At 37.9% G+C, this 19,070-nt stretch overlaps 1 protein-coding gene across 4 annotated transcripts in view; it reads right to left on the bottom strand.

Moving 5' to 3' along the window:
• Positions 1-271: 271 nt before the first annotated feature.
• Positions 272-19,070, bottom strand: part of LOC144016056 (mitochondrial glutamate carrier 1-like) — a 30,437-nt gene continuing 11,638 nt past the window's right edge. For 2 of the 4 annotated variants that reach the window (XM_077516699.1, XM_077516700.1), the window contains one exon: positions 11,268-11,467. Coding sequence is in view for 2 of the 4 variants with exons in the window: in XM_077516701.1 (XP_077372827.1) it covers positions 5,429-5,582; positions 5,667-5,742; positions 7,128-7,282; positions 7,357-7,501; positions 8,380-8,440; positions 9,013-9,067; positions 9,491-9,581; positions 10,903-10,958; positions 11,044-11,169; positions 11,248-11,267 (939 nt within the window). In the remaining 2 variants the exon portion in view is untranslated. Of the gene's footprint in view, positions 5,583-5,666; positions 5,743-7,127; positions 7,283-7,356; positions 7,502-8,379; positions 8,441-9,012; positions 9,068-9,490; positions 9,582-10,345; positions 10,461-10,902; positions 10,959-11,043; positions 11,170-11,247; positions 11,468-19,070 lie in introns of those variants that run through there. The other 2 variants (XM_077516701.1, XM_077516702.1) reach the window with 2 other exon arrangements.

Raw genomic sequence — 19,070 nt, 5'->3', positions numbered from 1 at the left:
TCTCCCAAAGTCAGCTGAGATACTTCAGCTTCTCCTTGACCCTGAGGGAGTGATAGAAAATGGATGGTTTGAATTTCAAGCAACCGTGAGCTTCTTGCGAGTGGGTGTGAATTATTGGTTCGTATTAGATGCTGGTGCACATTGACATGCTCTTTCCCTTCCGAATCAAACAACGAAGGACACAATAACAGAGTGAGAAAGCTGCAGGACCTTGAAAGCATCTCCAGAGATGCGTGTAAAAACAAACATGACCCTGAGTGATTTAGGGACGGTCAGTTTATTGAACAGCAAATCGTGACAGGAAACACTTCTATCTTTTTTTTCTTTTTTTTTTACCACGGCATCGTAAACAATGCATAGGACATATGTCAATCACCGCACATGAATATAAACACCCTCTATGTCATGGAGGTAATATTGTGTGGGTGGATTAGTAGTGTTGGGATTGTTGTTGTTTTTAAAGTGCTGTGTAATGCACATTTCCTCTTAGAGGAAGTGAACACAGGTCATGAGAAGGGCTCAGACCCTCCCCCCAAAAAAGTTGTGAAGGTCCCTGGTCACATTGTTTATACATTATTGTGATGCTGACATTGACAAGTTTATTTTCGTTGCTAGTGTGTGCCACTTCTACTTATTGCATATCAGTGAGCTGGTTTTGTGTGCGTGTCTAAGTTTTAGGTGAATGTGTAAAGCAATAAATCTCTAGATAAATTATTCACTAAATAATACGTCTTATATCTAAGTTACATTCTTATATCTGATTCATTTAGAATATGTAGGCAATATATATTCTGTGGATAACTGCTCATAGTGCACACCATCACATGGATGTCTTCATGTTGTCTCAACCCGGCATATAAAAACTCTTCTATCATTTCAAATGAACTGAAATATAATTCACATTGGAATCTGTCTACTCTAAACACCCTTTGGAATCAGTCAGTAATCAAACACAACTTGATCTTGTGTGCCTTAGTCTTCCTTTGTGCTATTCTTTTCAAACACTCAAAGTCGGTATAAACCTCAGGCTCTATTTTCGTGACCGGCGTATATCCTGCGCGTATTTCTGCACGGACTGGTAATTCCTAATTTCCGATATGGATTTTTTTTTTTAGGATGATGCGATTCCGATATTTAGCAGAATAACCGTGCTGACCAGTAACATGATTTAACAAACGCAATATAATAATTCTCATTGTTTAATGAATTTGACCAGCTAGCTACCCTGTTCCGGTGTTAGATTTGGTCTGAGCAAGGTCTAAGGTTTGGATCGACTATCTGCCACCAAATTGTAAGTCATTTTCAATATTTGCGCAGATGTGCCATCCACGAAAATAGAGCCCTTGGTTTGGTCCAACTCCTCTGCACGGGGAGAGAGGGATGGCACGCGAGTGTGACAGACAGACAGACAGAAGCAAAGAGAACCACTACACATCAGCTACAACACTACACTGTCTGGACACACGCGCACTCACGTAACCAAATTCACAAGGTCAGCGATAATTCATGGCATAAGTAAAGCTTCATGACTTACACAACATTGTCAAAGCTAAAATAAAATAAAACAGGAGGGAAAGGTTTAAAAAATAATCGTCAACGACATTCAAACACAATTGATCACAGGAACAGCATACGTGAGGTGAAAACAGCAGTTGGAATGTAGAGAGAAGCGTAATCCTCGTTTCTAATGATGAGCTGACACCATTTTTTTCCTGTGGCTCAGCTGTTACAGTCATTACGACCGGAGATGCCGGCCGACCTTACGGCTTTCGCTGCTTGCGATTGAGTCGCTTTCATTAGCGGCATCTCCATCATAGCACAGCCGCTTAATGGAGGGAGCACCGGTCAAAAAGACTTACAGTCTCAAGTCAGCGGGTCTCCGTTGGCCTCATCCAGGGTAACACTTCATTTCAGTGGGGCCAGAGGCTATTCGCTTGAAGCTTATTATAGACCTATCACCATTATGTGGGTCTTCATTTGGTCCAAATAGACAACAGTGAGCTTCGTGAGACCTATGGAAAGCCCTTGAGCATTTATTCAATATCCTTGATGTCCAGCTTAAGGTCCATGTACAAGTATGCTCTTTGTCCTCACTACATTTCAGTGCACCAGTGGCGCGACTAGTGGAACGATTACAGTCCAAGTTTTTACAATTACAATCCTGTTGAAATGCCAGGTTTTTGAGACCAAGATAGTTTCAACATTTTCACACTATTAATGTGACCTATTAACCTACAATTAGATTGGTTTCTTTTTATTGTATACATATCTTTCAGAGAAGGGACGTAAATACTATAAAAAGAATTGAAATTGCACATGTGTGTACATCCTCATTTAACTGGGAAAATAGCTGTGTTCAAAATTAACCAATCACAGTCAAACTCACGTTAAATGGGAGTCTGTAAACAACTGTCACGACTTGGAGAGATTCTGATCAACCCCAAATTAAATCCAGCTGTTCTAGGTTTTCCTGAAATATATTTTTTGTTTTCTCTCCGAAGCCTGACTACTGTTAGTAGTACTAGTGAATTGCTACATGTTAACAGGGACATTGTGTATTATTTAGTGCCATCTAGTGGTGTTTATATAATCGTAGGTCTAGAAATAGTTTATATGACATATTAGGTCATGTAGTGCCTTACAGGAGGCTGACATGTTTAGTCTTACTGCTACAGACCGCTAGCTATTGCTAGCTTTTCTTGCTAGCTGCTTTTGAAGCCACTCCAGCTAGTTCTTGCTAGCCACTCTTGCTAGCTTGCTCCCTTCAAATCATGTTTTCTTGAAATTTACTGTTCACGTGAATTTAAAAGTATTTTCCTAAATTTACGAAAGACCTGACTTAGTGCAGTTTACGACAATTCTGAATCTTTTTAATTTATATTTACAATTATTGAATTAGAATTATGAAAATATTTTCATCTTATCCTTGCTGATGTTAATGTTTGTTTAACATGTGTAAGTGATTAGAGCACGTGTTAAACTAAATAATTTAACCAGTTACTGCCTCCGCAAAATTTGATTTGGAATTTAATGTTGTGGAGTTTTTTATCATATCCTTGATATTTAAGAAGAATTGATGTTCCATAACCATAAGTAATCAATATTGGACTGAAGTGAAGCGAACTGAATCGGGGAAAATCAAACTGATTCAGGAAATTTGAATGGATACCCAGCTTTATTCATATGACCTTGTTATTCTATTGATGTGCTGGATTGTCTTAGTGACGACATACGGACAATTCAGCGAACTATATCAGACACTCTAAAATTTGCCATATGTATGACATTTCTGTACATTAGTAGAACATTTGGCATACTAGTCAGACAAATAGATGAGGCATAGATAGTGAGGCAAAACTGCCCTAGTTGACATGCGACTAGATGTTAACTAGCAGAATGTTATGATACTGTTTTTGCTTTAATAGCAACATTTAGTTGGTCTCAGTCATGTAGTCGTCCCTAGTCGTTCCGCTACTGAAGACAAAGAGTATAGTAGAACCATGAGATGCATATCAAGGTTATCGAATAAATGCTCAACCAGCTTTCCAGCGAGACCTGCAGACTTGAGCTAGAGCTATGAAGTACTGACACCTCCGAGCACGCGTGTTCCCGATTGCATACCCGCATGCTGCATGTAAGCAAAAATGATACGTTGTTGCATTCCTTCATCAAAACACAAAATCACCACACTATGGGGAGGGAGAGGTAGGTGTGCAAATAAGCCATCATGTACAAAACAAACAATACATCCTAAAGCATAGACTTCATATACCATCTGCAAATGTACAATATAATTAAGGTGGACACGTCAACAACACATACAAACATACAGTGCCATATCACCCATAGAAAGGAACATTGATAAATAGTTACTCCCACAGATGAGTACACGTTAAAAAGTTGCATCAGATATATCTACAGTGCAACAATACAGCAAAGTGGGCGCTAGAGCGGAATGTGATTGGATTAAAAAGACGTCAAAGTCACCTTGATCTCCGGTTAGATAAACCAATGGCTTTGGAGGTGCGATGCAAACATTGAGATAAAACAGCTTAAAGCAAACAATTGACAAGTAAACAAAGCAAACATTTTGATTTTATATTTCATGATAAAAGTTTGTAGTTAGCTCTTTGGGCCCTGCCAGTTAATTCAAGTTCAGATAAGTTTCATATGTCAACATCCGCTGAACTATTCTGTAAACAATGATTTTAAAACTGCCTTCCACGATCAGTGACTACACTGTTTTCGCGCTTATATACTCATGATCGCATCTGTGCGATGAGGTGAACAGTAGAGTCACTGTGGATGCATTGGATGGAATCTGATTTACAATTTAAAAAAAAAAAAAGCCAACAGAGGTAATGAATGTCATCTTATGGTTTAAGGGTTGTGGCTTCTCAGCTGTGCTGGTATCACATCAACACTTTTCCTGAACTACACTGCTTTAAAAAAAAAAAAAAAAAAAAAAAGATAAAGGGAACACATTCTTATCCCAGCGTACACGAGGCTTGATATCAACCTGAGAGCCATAACGATTGAGAATCAGTTTCCCCTGCAAATCGGACACTGACCCAGTTCTGTACGTTTCCACTACAAGTAGACGCATGACGCCTTATCTGCCACCCCACACAAGTTGCTCCGGCGGTGCAGATCCTCCAGGATGATACATGCATAATCGCCATGCTGTGTAACCAGCATAGTCAAGAGTGTGGAGGAGAAACCAAGAGACAGACAAGCACGCCTGTACACTGCTACAATCTAATGTGCATGTTTACAGACGTCATAGGGAGTGCATCCAGGCACGTGGAGGCCATACACATTACCAATACACACAACCTGGATGTGCCTTTCAGCAAGAAAGTAGAATTGAGTTAGCAGTGATAGGTATCGCAAAATCCAACATACATATTTTACACTGGACTATTTACTTCGTCTAGTGTTCCCTTTATATTTTTCAGCAGTGTTTTGAGACAAGAGTATATCCTGTATAGATATGTGTGCTTCTAATTAAGTTATTCTATTTCTAGTGTGTCTATTTGAGTTGGAGATGAGCACTGTTTGAAATAATCAGGTAAGAAGAACTTGCAAACCTGCAGCAACCAAGGGCAGTCAGCCTACCTTGAAATTTCCACAATCATAATATAAAACGACTTATTTTGTAATTATAAATTCAGCCTCCTTCAAAACCCAAGCTTGCACTTGTGGCTTGATATCAGGATTGATATGTGCCGACACGGGCGGCTTGGCAGCAAACGAACGGAGGCTCCCTCCTGCATGATTCAGACATTCAAGACAATAAATTTGAAACAAAATGTAGCACATAATCATTAAAAATAGAAACATAGAGGTCATTAAGAATGAGATGACTCCTCACGAAGGTGGCGGTGTGATGTGATCCGGGCGGGAAAGGCAGACAGGGATGTGCTTCCTAGTTGTCCCTTTTAGGCAAGAAGCTGAGGATATACTCGCCCACGCCCAAGAAGTAGACCACCTGGGCGATGCCAAAGAGCGGCGCAATCACCAATGCGCGACAGTAGGCCCCCTTCAGGAAGGCTGATGGGCCCTCATTCCGCAAAATTTTCCTAGAAAGCCCATAATGACGACGCATTATACACGCTGGAGTGCAAGTCATGTCGTGCACGACATAAAAGACACAATGAGGTCACCTGATGCAGTCAGTCACTCCGCTGTATGTGTCCTCTGTGCTCCCCCGGTTCAAAGACTGAAGTCTCGTCTTTATCACTGCAGCGCACAGATTTCGGGTCAGAATATCAGGGCCCATTTGTTCAATTCTTGGTTACTGTATTTTATTTTAACTAACGGGGCTTGGTTGTTCAAAACTCGGTTATATCTTTAACCATTGTTATCTTCTTGTTCAAAACTCTGTTAAGTTTCAAAAACGTGTTTTTTAAAACGAGGTCCAAAAACGGACAGACCCCAACCCTAACCCTAACCCTAGATGAAAAATACACGCATATTAGAAATAAATACAAAAAAAGACAAATAATTTAAAGCTATTCTATTAAAATATTACACAAAAAATACAAATCAGTCAAAATTACAAATATGTAAACAAAATTACAATATGAGAAACAAAATCAGACAAAAACATACAATATTATAGGCTACAAAAATATTGGCAAAAATATAATATTACACAAACTATTCACTGAAAATACGCACAGTAGAAAAAAAATAAATTAGAATGAATAGAAATTATAATCAAACAAAAAAGGAGTTTTTGTGAAATGATTTATTTATACTTTTATAATTCATCATATTTTATGGGTTTTTTTCTACTGTGTATTTTCAGTGAGTATTTTGCACAATATTTTTGTATTTTTGTCAATATTTTTGTAGAATATAATACAGCATGCTTTTGTCTGCTTTTGTTTGTCATATTTTTGTCTGTTTTTTGTCTAACATATTTGTATTTTTGACTAATTTGTATTTTTGTGTAATATTTTTGATAGAATAGTTTTGAATTATATGTCTTGTTTTTTATTTACATACTTCTAATGTGTACTATTTTTCATCTAATATTTATAATTATTACTAATATTTGTAAATAGTTTTAAATTAAAATTAATTTTAAAAGTATTTTATTATTATTAGACTTTTAATTTAATTTAAATACATTTAAATTAAATAATAGCCGCTATTCACAGTATTGACGTGAAAACAAACAAGAAATATCACAGGCAACCTCTCTTTGGAATCACCCCCCACTAAATTTAAAACAAAACAAAACAAAACAAAATCTTGTTCTTTCTCCTTTGACTCAGTATGAGACTTGGCATTGTATTACTGCCAAGTGGTGTGTGTAACTCTTCATCAGAATAATCACCAATGTCAAAGTCAAGCCCTGATACTCTTTTTCTTGCACTCAACGGGCATCATGAAGGCAGCATTAGCCAGTTAACCACACTGTTAAAAAGTTAGCGGCGGTCCTTAGCTGTGTTAACTTTAACAGCAAGTGAACCAGCTGGTTAAAGTTAACAGAGTTTTAAACAAGATAACAGTGCCATTAAAGTTAACGGTCGGTTAAATAGTGGTTAAAGATATAACCAAGTTTTAAACAACCGGGCTCACTTTGCAACAATAACGCTCAGAGGCTCACCACTCACCGTCCACCGGGTTAACTGCAACGGCCGCCGTGCTTCCTGCTAAGCAGCCTGATAAGAAGGACACGTAGAAAGGTGCGGGTCCTTCTGCACCACGCTTTCCAAAGTTATTCAGGTTAGCAAAAAGAGGGAAGTAGATGATGGAGAACGGAACATCCCTAGGACACAGAAGACAATGTGAATCATTTTGCATTACTAAAACTTACGACGACTCGCCAGCTTTTTTTTTTACCTGAGCAACGTGGCGCCAAGGCCCTTGTATAATCCAGCAATTCCCTTTTCCCTCAGTAATTGCCTGCTGATCTGCATTGCAGTTGGCGACTTGGGTTCCACGGTGCCTGCTGGCACCGACTCTGGCATCAGCTTCCTCTGAGCCGCTGAGCAGCACAGGAAACGATTATCAGAGAAAATCATTGGAATGATAGGAAAAATCTGGTTGGAATTATTTGTGGGGTTCTTCAGTACGTATTAAAGGGAAATTCACTTGCTAGAAGATCAGATGAGGGGCAATAACAAAGCTTCTAGTTAAACATGCTAATTTGCATTTTATCAGTAATACAATAGTGCTGTTTTAGAATAAATATTTTTAACTTGTGCTTACTGACATTTTTTTTAAGTGCGTAAAACCAGACTACAGACAACCTCAATGCCCACTGGTCAATCTATAATATCACGTTTAATGGCTGGCTAAATGATGGAAGCTACATGCATGTCTAGAATGCTGATCGCCAACCAAGTGCAGAGCATATTTAAAAAAAAAAACAACAACAACAGTTTCCACGTTTACAAGTTTGGGGTTTAAAATCTCACTTGCTGTGTGAATTTCCATGATATCCCTGTGCTTGCAAGTTTTAGCTGTGGGTACTCCAGCTTCCTCTCACATTACAAAAATAATTAAGACTAAATTGTCCACAGGTATGAAAGTGAATGTGAACCCCTACTCTTGCCAAAAGTCAGCTGCGATAAACTTCAGCTCACCCAGATCCCTAATGAGGACAAGCACTAAAGAAAATGGATGAATTAACGGCTGGATCATCATTATTATTATAATGATTATAATTGAACAAGTTGGTAAAGTCGGGGGAAAAAAAATAGGCTCCAGAATAATTGTGTGCGGTTAACATTTTTCACTACATAGCCTATATGAAACAAAGATGGATGCTGTTGTTGCAGTCTCCTAAAAAAAACACATGGGGTCACTATATCCCCAATTTATGCATCTACGCCAGCCACATAACAGTTTGATTTTTCTTACCAATACGTCCAGCATCTTGGAGCTGAATTTTCAACATCTCCATAGGAGTGGTGACAATAACCTATGTATAAAAACACAAACACATAGTTTATATGTTAATTGTTTTTGTTTTTTAAAACAAAATGTCCAATCAATGCTATGAATCTCACTGTACCTGTCGTGTATGACCAAAAGTGTGCTTTTTATTCAAGTTTTAAGTTACCATTAGCTAAATCATGTCAGCTCTTATTTTCTCTCGTCCAAACAGGAGTAATCAGTTAACTGGATTATGGGTAAGATGGTCATGTTAGCAGCTACAATCTTTATCCAAGGTTAGCTACATTTAATCTAATCATGTTCTTCAGGCTTGAAGCCTTTGCCCTCCTTGACAACGGGCATTTGGTTTTGAGTCACTCAATGAACGTAGCCAACCAAACACAGAGCTCACGTATCACCTGGAAACAACATTTCCCATTCCAAACCTAACAACAAGCTTCAAATGCGTTTACATATGGTGTGGGCTAATTGTTCCTTCAGGCGAAGACAAATGAGGGAGAGATTTGGTGTTCTACAGACACCGGCAGCGCTCAAGGCGGCAGCGGTTCCAGATGGAGAACAGCAGGATGCTATTCAAGCGCCACCTCAATTACTCACCTGGCAAGTGCCTGCACCGCACCCAGCCAGCATCTCTTTGAGCAAAGTGAGCTTTCTGGAGAGACAATAAGCAAATACAAAAAAAAAGCAGTTAAGACATGGAGTTGTGTGGCAGTGTGAATGTAAGAGTCAAGATTTATTTCTGTTATTTAAAACTGATTTTCCATCACCTGCGACTATTTGTCTGCCATTTTGACCGGCCAGACACGCATGATGATAAATAATTGACAAGCTGCTGGGTCAGTCAAGTCAATCATTCATCAGACTGAATGTATGTCACACAAAGATGGCGACATGTTTTCTCAAGGGGGACTGCTAGCGAATATGATACGTAAACGCAAACTGCTACCATGCAATGTTTGGCACCTCAAGTGATGATGAAAGAAGAGCGGGGGATTAATGTGTCACGTTACATGTTTGTAAACGCGATAATCACTGTGTGAATGAGGAGCAGCCTGGAAGCGTCTTAATTCCTCACCCATCCTTGGAGAGGTGATGCCTGAAGAAGTCATTGGCGGCCAACTTGATGGCTTTCTCTGGCGTGACCAGTGTTAAGTTCACCGCCGCTCCTGGGGAGGAAGACGTGGCAAAGCGTTAATGATAGCACAGGAAGAAAGAGAAGAGGAAGTAATAGGAGGGGGGAAAAAACATGTTTTTCTAAATTCAGTGGAACCTCCTAATGTTGCAAAAATAGAAATTCAAACATATTTTACAGGAAAAATATGTAATAAATAAATGCAACTTGGCTTTCGCTTGTTCAGGTGCATCTCAATAAATTTCGATATCTTAGAAAAAAAAAGTTTATTTCAGGATTTCAATTTAAAAAGTGAATCTCATATATGTTCAATAGGCGCATTGCAAGGACAAACACAAATGAACAAGAAAAAGAACCTCTCCATGCTTTGCTTTTTCATTGCAGGTACATACATCATTAAAAATATAACTAATATTATTCTAAACTACATTATGCATTGTTTTGGTACTGCTTTGCAGTCCAATGTATTTGGCTTCTTAATTTTTATTGTGAAAGCTCATGTCAGACGACAAAGACTTTCTGATTGTACATTACATTTGCGACACTGCAGCACAGTTAATCTGGGATTCAAATTAAGAAATTATATTAAGTGTTTAAGATTAGTTTGTTTTTTGCCAACTAAATTAAGAACAAAAACATTAAAAAAAGAAAAAGGTGTCGACTAAAGTCAATGCTTATATTATCAGTGAAGTGTGTTGAATCAGCAAGATAAACAATTTAGGAGTTTTACTTCTTGAAACTACTGAAAAAATGAAGTTTTCCCACAATGTCTTAATACTTTGAGATGCACTTTTATACCTTCAAGGTACTCAAAGCGCTGTCTCCTCATTCACCTACTGATGACGCAGGATGAGGAGCAACAGGGGGTTCAGTATCTTGCTCTAGGACACTTCCACACGGTCACGGGAGGACTGAGGATTGAACGTGCAACCTTTGGTTGGGAGACAACTACTCAACCACCTGAGTCATGGTTCTAAAGTTGCACAAAATGTCAGCATATTGCGAAACCTCGGCGTACTTCATGAAACACTGAATGGTACTGTTTTTAGTGATGTCTTCTATGACGGTTAAAAATGTTAAAATGTGGCTTAAAAAAATTGGCCTGCACATTAATGAAGGTTTAATGTCAGCTGGGATAGGCAAGCTAACTCACCCATCGTTAGCCAAAAGTTGCCAAGCATAATGCGAAAAATGGATGGCTAGGATAAGTGAGACGAAATCAGAAGTTGACCAGCATTCCGGAATGGATTGCGTGTGACCTCAGAGGTTCCACTATCATCAATGTATTTCATAACCTCAGACTCTTCTTGCCTTCTTAACCCTTATCTCGTATTTTCCTAAACTTCTATACTCACCTCTGTACATCCCAAAGTATCCCTCTGACCGGATGGTCTTGATAAGGCAGTCTGACCTGGAATACATAAAAAAACAACAGACGAGGAATGTTACACAAAAAACGCTGATGTCAGGTCTCATGTGTTAAAGATAAGACATACATGCTGGTGTAAAGGCGAGATCCATTTTGCTGGTTTTGCAATCGAGTTTTGGCCAAATCGATGGGAAACACGCAGGTGACTCCAATTAGACCAGCGACACCCCCATTGATCAATTTGGCAGGCAAACTAGAAGAGGAGACAAAAACATGAATGAGCGAGATAAAAACAAGGACAAAGTGCTGCTGTAATTATAGCGCAACTTACCTGATCTGCTTGTCAGCCATTTATATGAAGCCCTGGCTCCTCACAGTTGTGTCAATGCGTCTGTTAACTGTGAAGGGTGGGGGCCGTCGTGTTATATATTTGGTTGCTTGTTACAGAAGCGTCTTGCAGTCGAGTGGGATTATAAATAAATATATTCTAAAGGATGATTTTTAGTCTGCTTTGTCTTCTTGCACTTGCTGTCAGTCAGGTTGGGGGATATCTGAAACAAAAAATGTAGAGATTGCAATAAAGTGATGGTGCATTTGAAAGGTTTGGAAAAAAGTTTTTATAATTATGCTGATAACAAATATTGGCTGATTCTATTACTGTATTAACGTAAACTACAACTACAATAATCCAAAAAATATAGCATGTCCTTTTTGTTAAACAATAATTCCCAGTGTGATGGTCAAATGGTCTCATATTTGCATAAAATGTCCAATTATGTTTAAAGTTTATTTCCAACAATATGGTCTATGTAGCGCCACTAGTCTTGACATGGTATTTTCATTAATCCATTCAAATCCAAAAATGTGTAAATATGTTTTTTAATACTTTGTCCTTCATTCCCAAAAACGTATTATACGTTTTGTTGTTTATTTTAATGCAAGAGCATACAGAAGGGTTTGATGCAGCCTCTGATATGAAGAGGTGGCTTAAAGCAATGGTAGTTATTACAAAAAATGACCAGCAGGTGGCAGCAGAGTATAAGAGATCAGCCAGGATCATGTTGCAATCATCTCTTTTTGTGAATGTGAATGAATATTGATAAAACTTAACTGTATTCTAATGCTAATTGCTGCAAAATGGAAACCGATTACATTATTATATATTACATATATATTTTTTCCTGATGAAAGAAGAGATCCTAATCTTTTGGTGGTCGCATGTTTTTATAGCAATCGAACACAATATTCTGTGGACCTTGCATAATCTGTCAAAATTCAGTAAAACAGCCGGGACCAAAATGGCTGGGAGTGAATGAGTTAATATTGCATTGATGAATATGAATATGAATATGAATAAAGCAGCAAAATCCACCCATTTTTATAAATCTCAGGCCATTTTGCCACTTGCTGTCGAAAATTACATCATGGTTGCTCAGGTAATGACGAGTCACGCGTCACCTGTTTTCTGAGTTTGGTCATGCTGAGCCCTAACCGGTCAGCCCTGCGCTACTGTGATGTCATTTTCAGTCGACAACAAGTGAAAAAATGGCTGCCCCCTGAGATTGATACAAACAGCTGGATTTTGCTGCTTAACTCATATTTCACAAACACAGTAATAATCTCAGAATGCACAGAGCACAGAAAGAAATATTTTGGATCGAACTTTCCTTTAAAAAATGATGTATTTTAAAACTAAAAGAAACGCTAAATGTGTGTCATGCAGTACATAAGTAATTGTTTTTGTCTTCGTAGGTGGGCTGTCAAACTGAATACAGATCAGATTCCAGGTGAATATTTGGGATAATAATATTAATCCAGGTATAAAATAGCAAAATTAATTAATTTATCAGAAAAAAGCACTTCATTAGACACTTATGTTGCCATTGTATGTGTTGCTATGCTGGCATTTTTTAACTGTCCCACATGACCTTCAGGTTTTATGCACTGAAGGAAGCAATGTTGTTGTACTTGTTCAAATAAAAAAAATTTTGAGCTGACACATTAAATAGGCCTCATGTTGCCAAGATGTTCCCTATTTTTGACACTGTGCTTTCAGTGTGTGAAGATGCTTCCTCTTCCCACTCTCAATCTCCCCTCCCCCTGCATCCACCAATCAACGGCCACCTCCGCAAGAGACCATATCCCACCTCCCACTAGTAAAGCGCCTCAGTCACGAGTCACGACTCTGCTTTTGCCAATCCTAACCCTACTGAGTGGTGAGAGTTTCTTTGTGTACAGCCCGCATTAGCAAATATCATTAGGCCGTCACGCTCTACTTGGACAGATTGCACAAGGAGCGAGGATGTTTCCATTGCAGATAACATGGGGGCAGCTGTGGTCTGCTGTGTTTTGTTTGGATAGCTTGAAGCAACCCCCCCCAAAAAAATAATAAAAAAATAAACCATGGCTCCTCCATAGGTGGAGAAAGGACTGTTTGTGTATGTTGAGTCGGGTGGTCATATGAGGTCGAGAAACTGCAACTCTTGACAAAGGTCTTTTTACTCAGTAACTAAGCAGCTAGAGTCATGTTTTTTTTAAACATTGGAAATATTTGTGAAGGGAAAAGAAAACAACAGACTTGTACGTGTTTGTAGTGAATAGCATAACCTGCCTCACATCGGAAATGCAAACATGAAAAAATGTCATCAGTGCTTTCCTGTGACCTTCACATTTGTGCTAAGTTGTGGAGTATTTGGAAAAGAACATATCATTTTTTTGTTTTTTTTCTAGGATGAACCATGGTGATTCTTTTGTTTATTGACTCATTCGGGACATTAGGTAGACCAGGTTCTGCCTTAATAAAAATAATGTTCACTTGTTCATGCGTTTTCTTTATCATTGTCTGACTTAACAAAAATCTTTTCATATACATTTCGTGCAACAAAATGAATGATAGCATTGCAGCTGACAGGACAGAGTGAGGTGTTATATTTTACCACCATGCTTGACGTATCTTCAGGTGGCAAGTAAACAGAATAGTTCATTCAACTATTTGCTGAGTGTTCTAGCCCAATTTGAATAATAATTTGGACAAACACTAGTTTGAGTCCATTTGGTGTTTTATTTGTGCTGCTTTATTTGCTTTTGGCTTGCTTAATTTCATGTATTTTTTTTAACTTGAAAAAAAAATGTTGCAACACTCAAGGTCAAAAAACAGTTAAAAAAAAAAAAAAAAACAGTTATCTATTTTTTTTTTAATGAACATGATTCCTCAACTAAAGTGGACCATTATTTATTTATTTATTTATTTATTTTAAAAAATCCCTTTGTTTTTTTTTTTGTTTTTTGTTTTTTTGGTGGGGAGTGGAAAAAAACATACATATTGAAAGTTTATCAACATTTTTTTTTATAGCATTGTTTTAGTTCACAAAAATATTCAAAAATATTCCACTCTATAGTTTTAAGCTGTAATATCACCATTCACCACTAGATGGTTTAGTTGCACTTGCACCAGGTCTTATACTACTGTATACTACAGCGCGAGTGGACCTCATAATTTTTTTGCGGATTTGTAATGGCAGCATGCAGGACAAACGTAGTACATCAATAAAGTTACAATTTTGAGTGAGTTGATTTTTGTGTGTGTGTATTGAAGTCAATGTTGGTTTGCTGTTCTACAGTTCTGTGCTGTCCTTGAATGTTTTTTTTTTTATTATGCAAGAGAGCCCTTTGCACTGAGGGGGAAAAAGTTGTTTGCTTCAAATCTTCAGCTGTTGAATAGTAGATGTTTTTTACATAAATTAATAAATGCATTATGAAAAATCAAATATACTAAGAGCATGCATTTTGCAGGTATTTTGTCCATATTTAAAACAGCATTCTCTTCTTCATTTTTTCTTCTTATGTCTGAGTAGAATGGCATCCAAAATAGTCATCCAAAAAAACTGTCATTGTCCAATGTAGTCTGTCATCACACCATACCACACTTGCATTAGTATGTTATTTATTTGACCTAGTCCTTTTGCCGAGCTGTGCTGTCATGACAATCAGAGTCTGTGCGAATGAGACAAGTGGCCTCAGTATGCAGCGTCTGCACAGTACTTGCTAACATTCACCGACCAAATCCCAGAGGAATTCCTTTTTGGAAGAAAACAGGGGCTAGAATTACATTACTTCTCACTGGACTCAACCCTACCACAGAACAGTTTGGCTTAGTTTCCGAATACAGACAATATACAGAAGAATTAAAATACAAATTTAATAAAGGTTTGGTGGTGTGTGGCAGTTGGCACAAAGTTTGCAATGCGCATATCACCACCTATAGGCCTGGAGTGGAACAACATTGTCCTGCCTCATTTTACAGTCACCAAACATTTTAGGAATGTTATGCCAGAATGGAGATCACGTAAGGAGTTTTTAAACGCTGACATCAACACGCATATTTTAAAGTTTGCCCATTTGGACACATAAGCACTGAGGAGTAAATAATTAGTCAACGTGATTGTGAAAGTAATCTCTGATGCAGAACCTTGAACTCTGGCAATTTAAGCACCCATCGGACGCGTTCAATAAAACTACTGCGTGCGCCCACTGACTCAGGCAGATAACAGCTCTTGCCGTGACCCTTGTTCATCATTTTAACAATGAGAGCATTAATAATGCTTTGCTCACAAGGGTAGCACCGGGAAGCAAGACAAACACGTTCAAAATGTCATAACACAACACAATGTGGTCATTTCTATGCCTGTCATTTTTAAGAAATATAAGGATCAGCATTTAAAGACAAGCTTGACAATCAAGTGGCAGTTGTAATGTGCTCTCTGAGTTTTATGTTCAACATAAATCAGTTGCTGTTGGCATGCTGATACAATATACTGCTGCCTTAGATGTGCAAGTTTTAATAATGAGCAAGATTCGCTAAATTGCAGAAAGGGAGGCAGGCATTTTGATACCAAGCTTCTTTTTTTTTCCTCCATTAAACATTTCTAAGAAAAAAAAATTGTCACCATGCAATGTTAAATAATTTTACTGTTTTAATGTGTAAAATAAGTGATGTATAAAATAAATTAAGTCACAAAGGTCGATAAAAAAAAATGTGCATTTGTTATGAATAACGCTCAACTTTACACAAAGTTAATGACTAAAATACATGGGCAAGAATAACATACAGAGTATTTTCTAAGTGTTAAAAACGATAAACTGCTGAAAGATTTGAATATGGAAATATTAACGGAGAATAACACTCTACATTTACTGGCAGAATTTATTGCCAATGTCAGATATTGTACCACAACAGAAGTTGCTTTAAAGTTGCCAGAGATTAATCTTTAAAATACAATATAATGTTCCCTCATTTTCCGCTGGGGTTAGGCTCCAAAAATACCCGCTATAGCTTTATGTTTTACATTTATTATAAATGTTTTAAGGCTCTAAAACCCCTCACTACACTGTTTATACACTTTTCTCATTGAGGCATTTACATTTTCTCACATGTCTCTCTTGTTTAAACATTCTCAATGTTCAAACATTCATACATTTTCTAAAATAGGTACATTACTGTTAAAAAAAGAAAAAAAAATGCAGGCAAAATTGCACTAAAAAAAAATCCATAAATCACTGAACTGCATTATAGCGAGGGAATACTGTCCATTAAAATGACATAGTCACTAAAATGTTGTACTGAGCCAATTGAAAAGAAAGTAAAAAGAATGCACATTTAAAGTATCCTTCCTACAAGACCTAAAGTGACATTGAGCTTTCAATGGCGGCGCAGATAAGGCGAGTAAAAAGTGATGACACAGCACGGCAGGGCTGTTTGATTTGATCAGCTCTGATGCATGCACAGAAGAACACTCACAAAAAGGACAAAAAAATAACACTGTAATAGCTCTAAAATCTGCAGCCAAAATCACCTCATCTTAATTTACAAAGCAAATTCTTTCCACTCATTCAAATCAGAGTGCGTCACGCCTCCTTCACTGGCTCTCAGTCCTCATGTGGCCAATACAGTGGAATAGGACCCTCGCTCATTGACAGTGGTGAATCATTACAGGAAGTGGCCCTGCACTGAGGTCGTTACGTGAGTGTGCCCTAACACAAAACCTCAGCAAAAGCTGCAGCACAAAAAAAAAAAAAAAAAAAACTTCTAGTGTAGTGTGCGCTTATTACCAGACAGATGTGCTCAGCACTTATCAAGGAAGAGGCACTGAAGACTACTTGAAAACTGTCACAGATTTTTTTTGTGATCATCTGATAAAGCAATATTTCATCAAATAACCTCATTGCATCTATTTTCACCATCACGTCTGGGGACCTGATGTTTCTCATTAACAATTATAGCGGAACGTCGCACAGAACTTTGAACTGTCATGAGCCCATCTTGTGAGCATTCAGAACATCAAACGATTAACTGATATTCTTCAGCTTTTTTGCAGTCACGCAAAACTGCATATTGTGTGAGACCTTACAAAACTTTACAAGAGCACAATGAAGCCTCAGCTAAAAGATTAACTCGACGTGTTTCGCTTTTTCTTGGATTTAGGTGGTGTTTGGTGGGTGGTCATGGAGCATACCGTAGATCAGGGTTCACCAACATAGTGCCCGTGGACACATAAAACATTAAAGGTAATTTGAGCAAATTTGCCATTTCAGAAGTATGTATGTAACCTTTGCATTAATCAGTATACACATATACATATATATATATATATATATATATATATATATATATATATATATATATATATATATATATATATATATATATATATATATATATATATGTTGACGATCAGACGATAGTCTGATTCCACATCACTTACATTATTTGCACAATTTAACGTTTATTATAAACTTTTCCCCATTCATTTTCAATGGGACAGACATAGAACTTTTTCTAAGTGTCACTTTTCACGCCCACTTCCATACATATAACTTATCATCATTACCAGGTGTCTGATACTGCTCGGACTGCACAGTTTGTAAAGGCTAATGCCCAGTAACTAGGAGGTAATAATTTCATAATGTATCTCTCAATTTACTTCATAAGCATTTCACATGCATTCAAAAGCTTAGTAATCAGCTTTCAGCATTCCCACGCAATTTCTCCAGAAATTGCACTTAGTCTAGTTCATATCTTTATTGTTGTCAGCGTTAAAGGAAACAACAAAAAGTTATTGTTTTTTGTTTTTTTAATTAATCAACCGATGAATTATCGGAATTTTATTCTGCCAAATCTTGGAAATTGAATCGGCATTAAAAAAAAAAAAAAAAAAAAAAGACAAAAAAGTGTGAGAGTAAACAATCATGGGTGTGACACCCCTGCTTTCATGTTAAAGCCAAAAGGTGAGCAGAGCTGCATTTAGTTTTGCTGAATGCACAGATTAGCATTAGCTAAAAACCATAAGCTTCTGAAAAGCAGCACATAATGGGTTGGCAGCGGTTTTATTCCGTGTGTCTTTGTAGTTAAACGTGGTTTAGAGTAGGAGTGCATTTTACAGCTCTCTTTTAGAATCTATTTGCTGCGGTAGCTGGTAGTTATTACGCTTGTTTTTGTGGCGATTTGTGAAATGCTATCTATTTTTGGACAGCATGGCGGAAACAGTGGATGAGCTATGTGGTGTCACAGATAATCTGATTACTATTCCCTCTTGCCTCCAGCATGAGGATTATAAACTCAACTCTTTGAAATCTCAATTCGCAATCTCGCTCTCGGTGCAAGTGAGAGTTGTGAGCTGGCTACAGCAACGCATTCTCCGCACAGGTGCCATGTGCTTGTCGAGCTCACTGCAATAACATCATAGCAGTATTTGCAAGGATGTGGTGTTGAGTTTTGTCTCTCTCTTTACAGCACACATACAATGTCCTTTGTGGCACCTTGATTTGCCTGCCTCTCTTCTTCCCTTACAGTGTGGATATGGAATAACAAAAGCATTGTAGGCTAAGTGGGCCCGCCTCAAGACCACAAAAAACACATTCTGCAGCATTGAAGCATCTGGTTTCACTTTACAGACTACAGTGAAATCCTTGAATGACCTCAATGACTTTCACACAGCAAGAACTGAACACAGCAAGCCATCGCAAACACATACTGTACAAGTGACATTCAGAGTCCATCCCTCGAGGGTTCGAGGATGCTCGAGGACAGTAGTTGAGCATACTGATTAAACTGAGGGGAAATGTGTGCAAACGGTGCAGAAAACAGGATGTCACCCT

Source organism: Festucalex cinctus, chromosome 3 (genome assembly GCF_051991245.1).
Source record: "Festucalex cinctus isolate MCC-2025b chromosome 3, RoL_Fcin_1.0, whole genome shotgun sequence".
In the NCBI taxonomy this organism is placed as follows: domain Eukaryota; kingdom Metazoa; phylum Chordata; class Actinopteri; order Syngnathiformes; family Syngnathidae; genus Festucalex; species Festucalex cinctus.
Note: the sequence above shows the minus strand (reverse complement) of the source record. Positions and strands in the feature narration are given on the sequence as shown.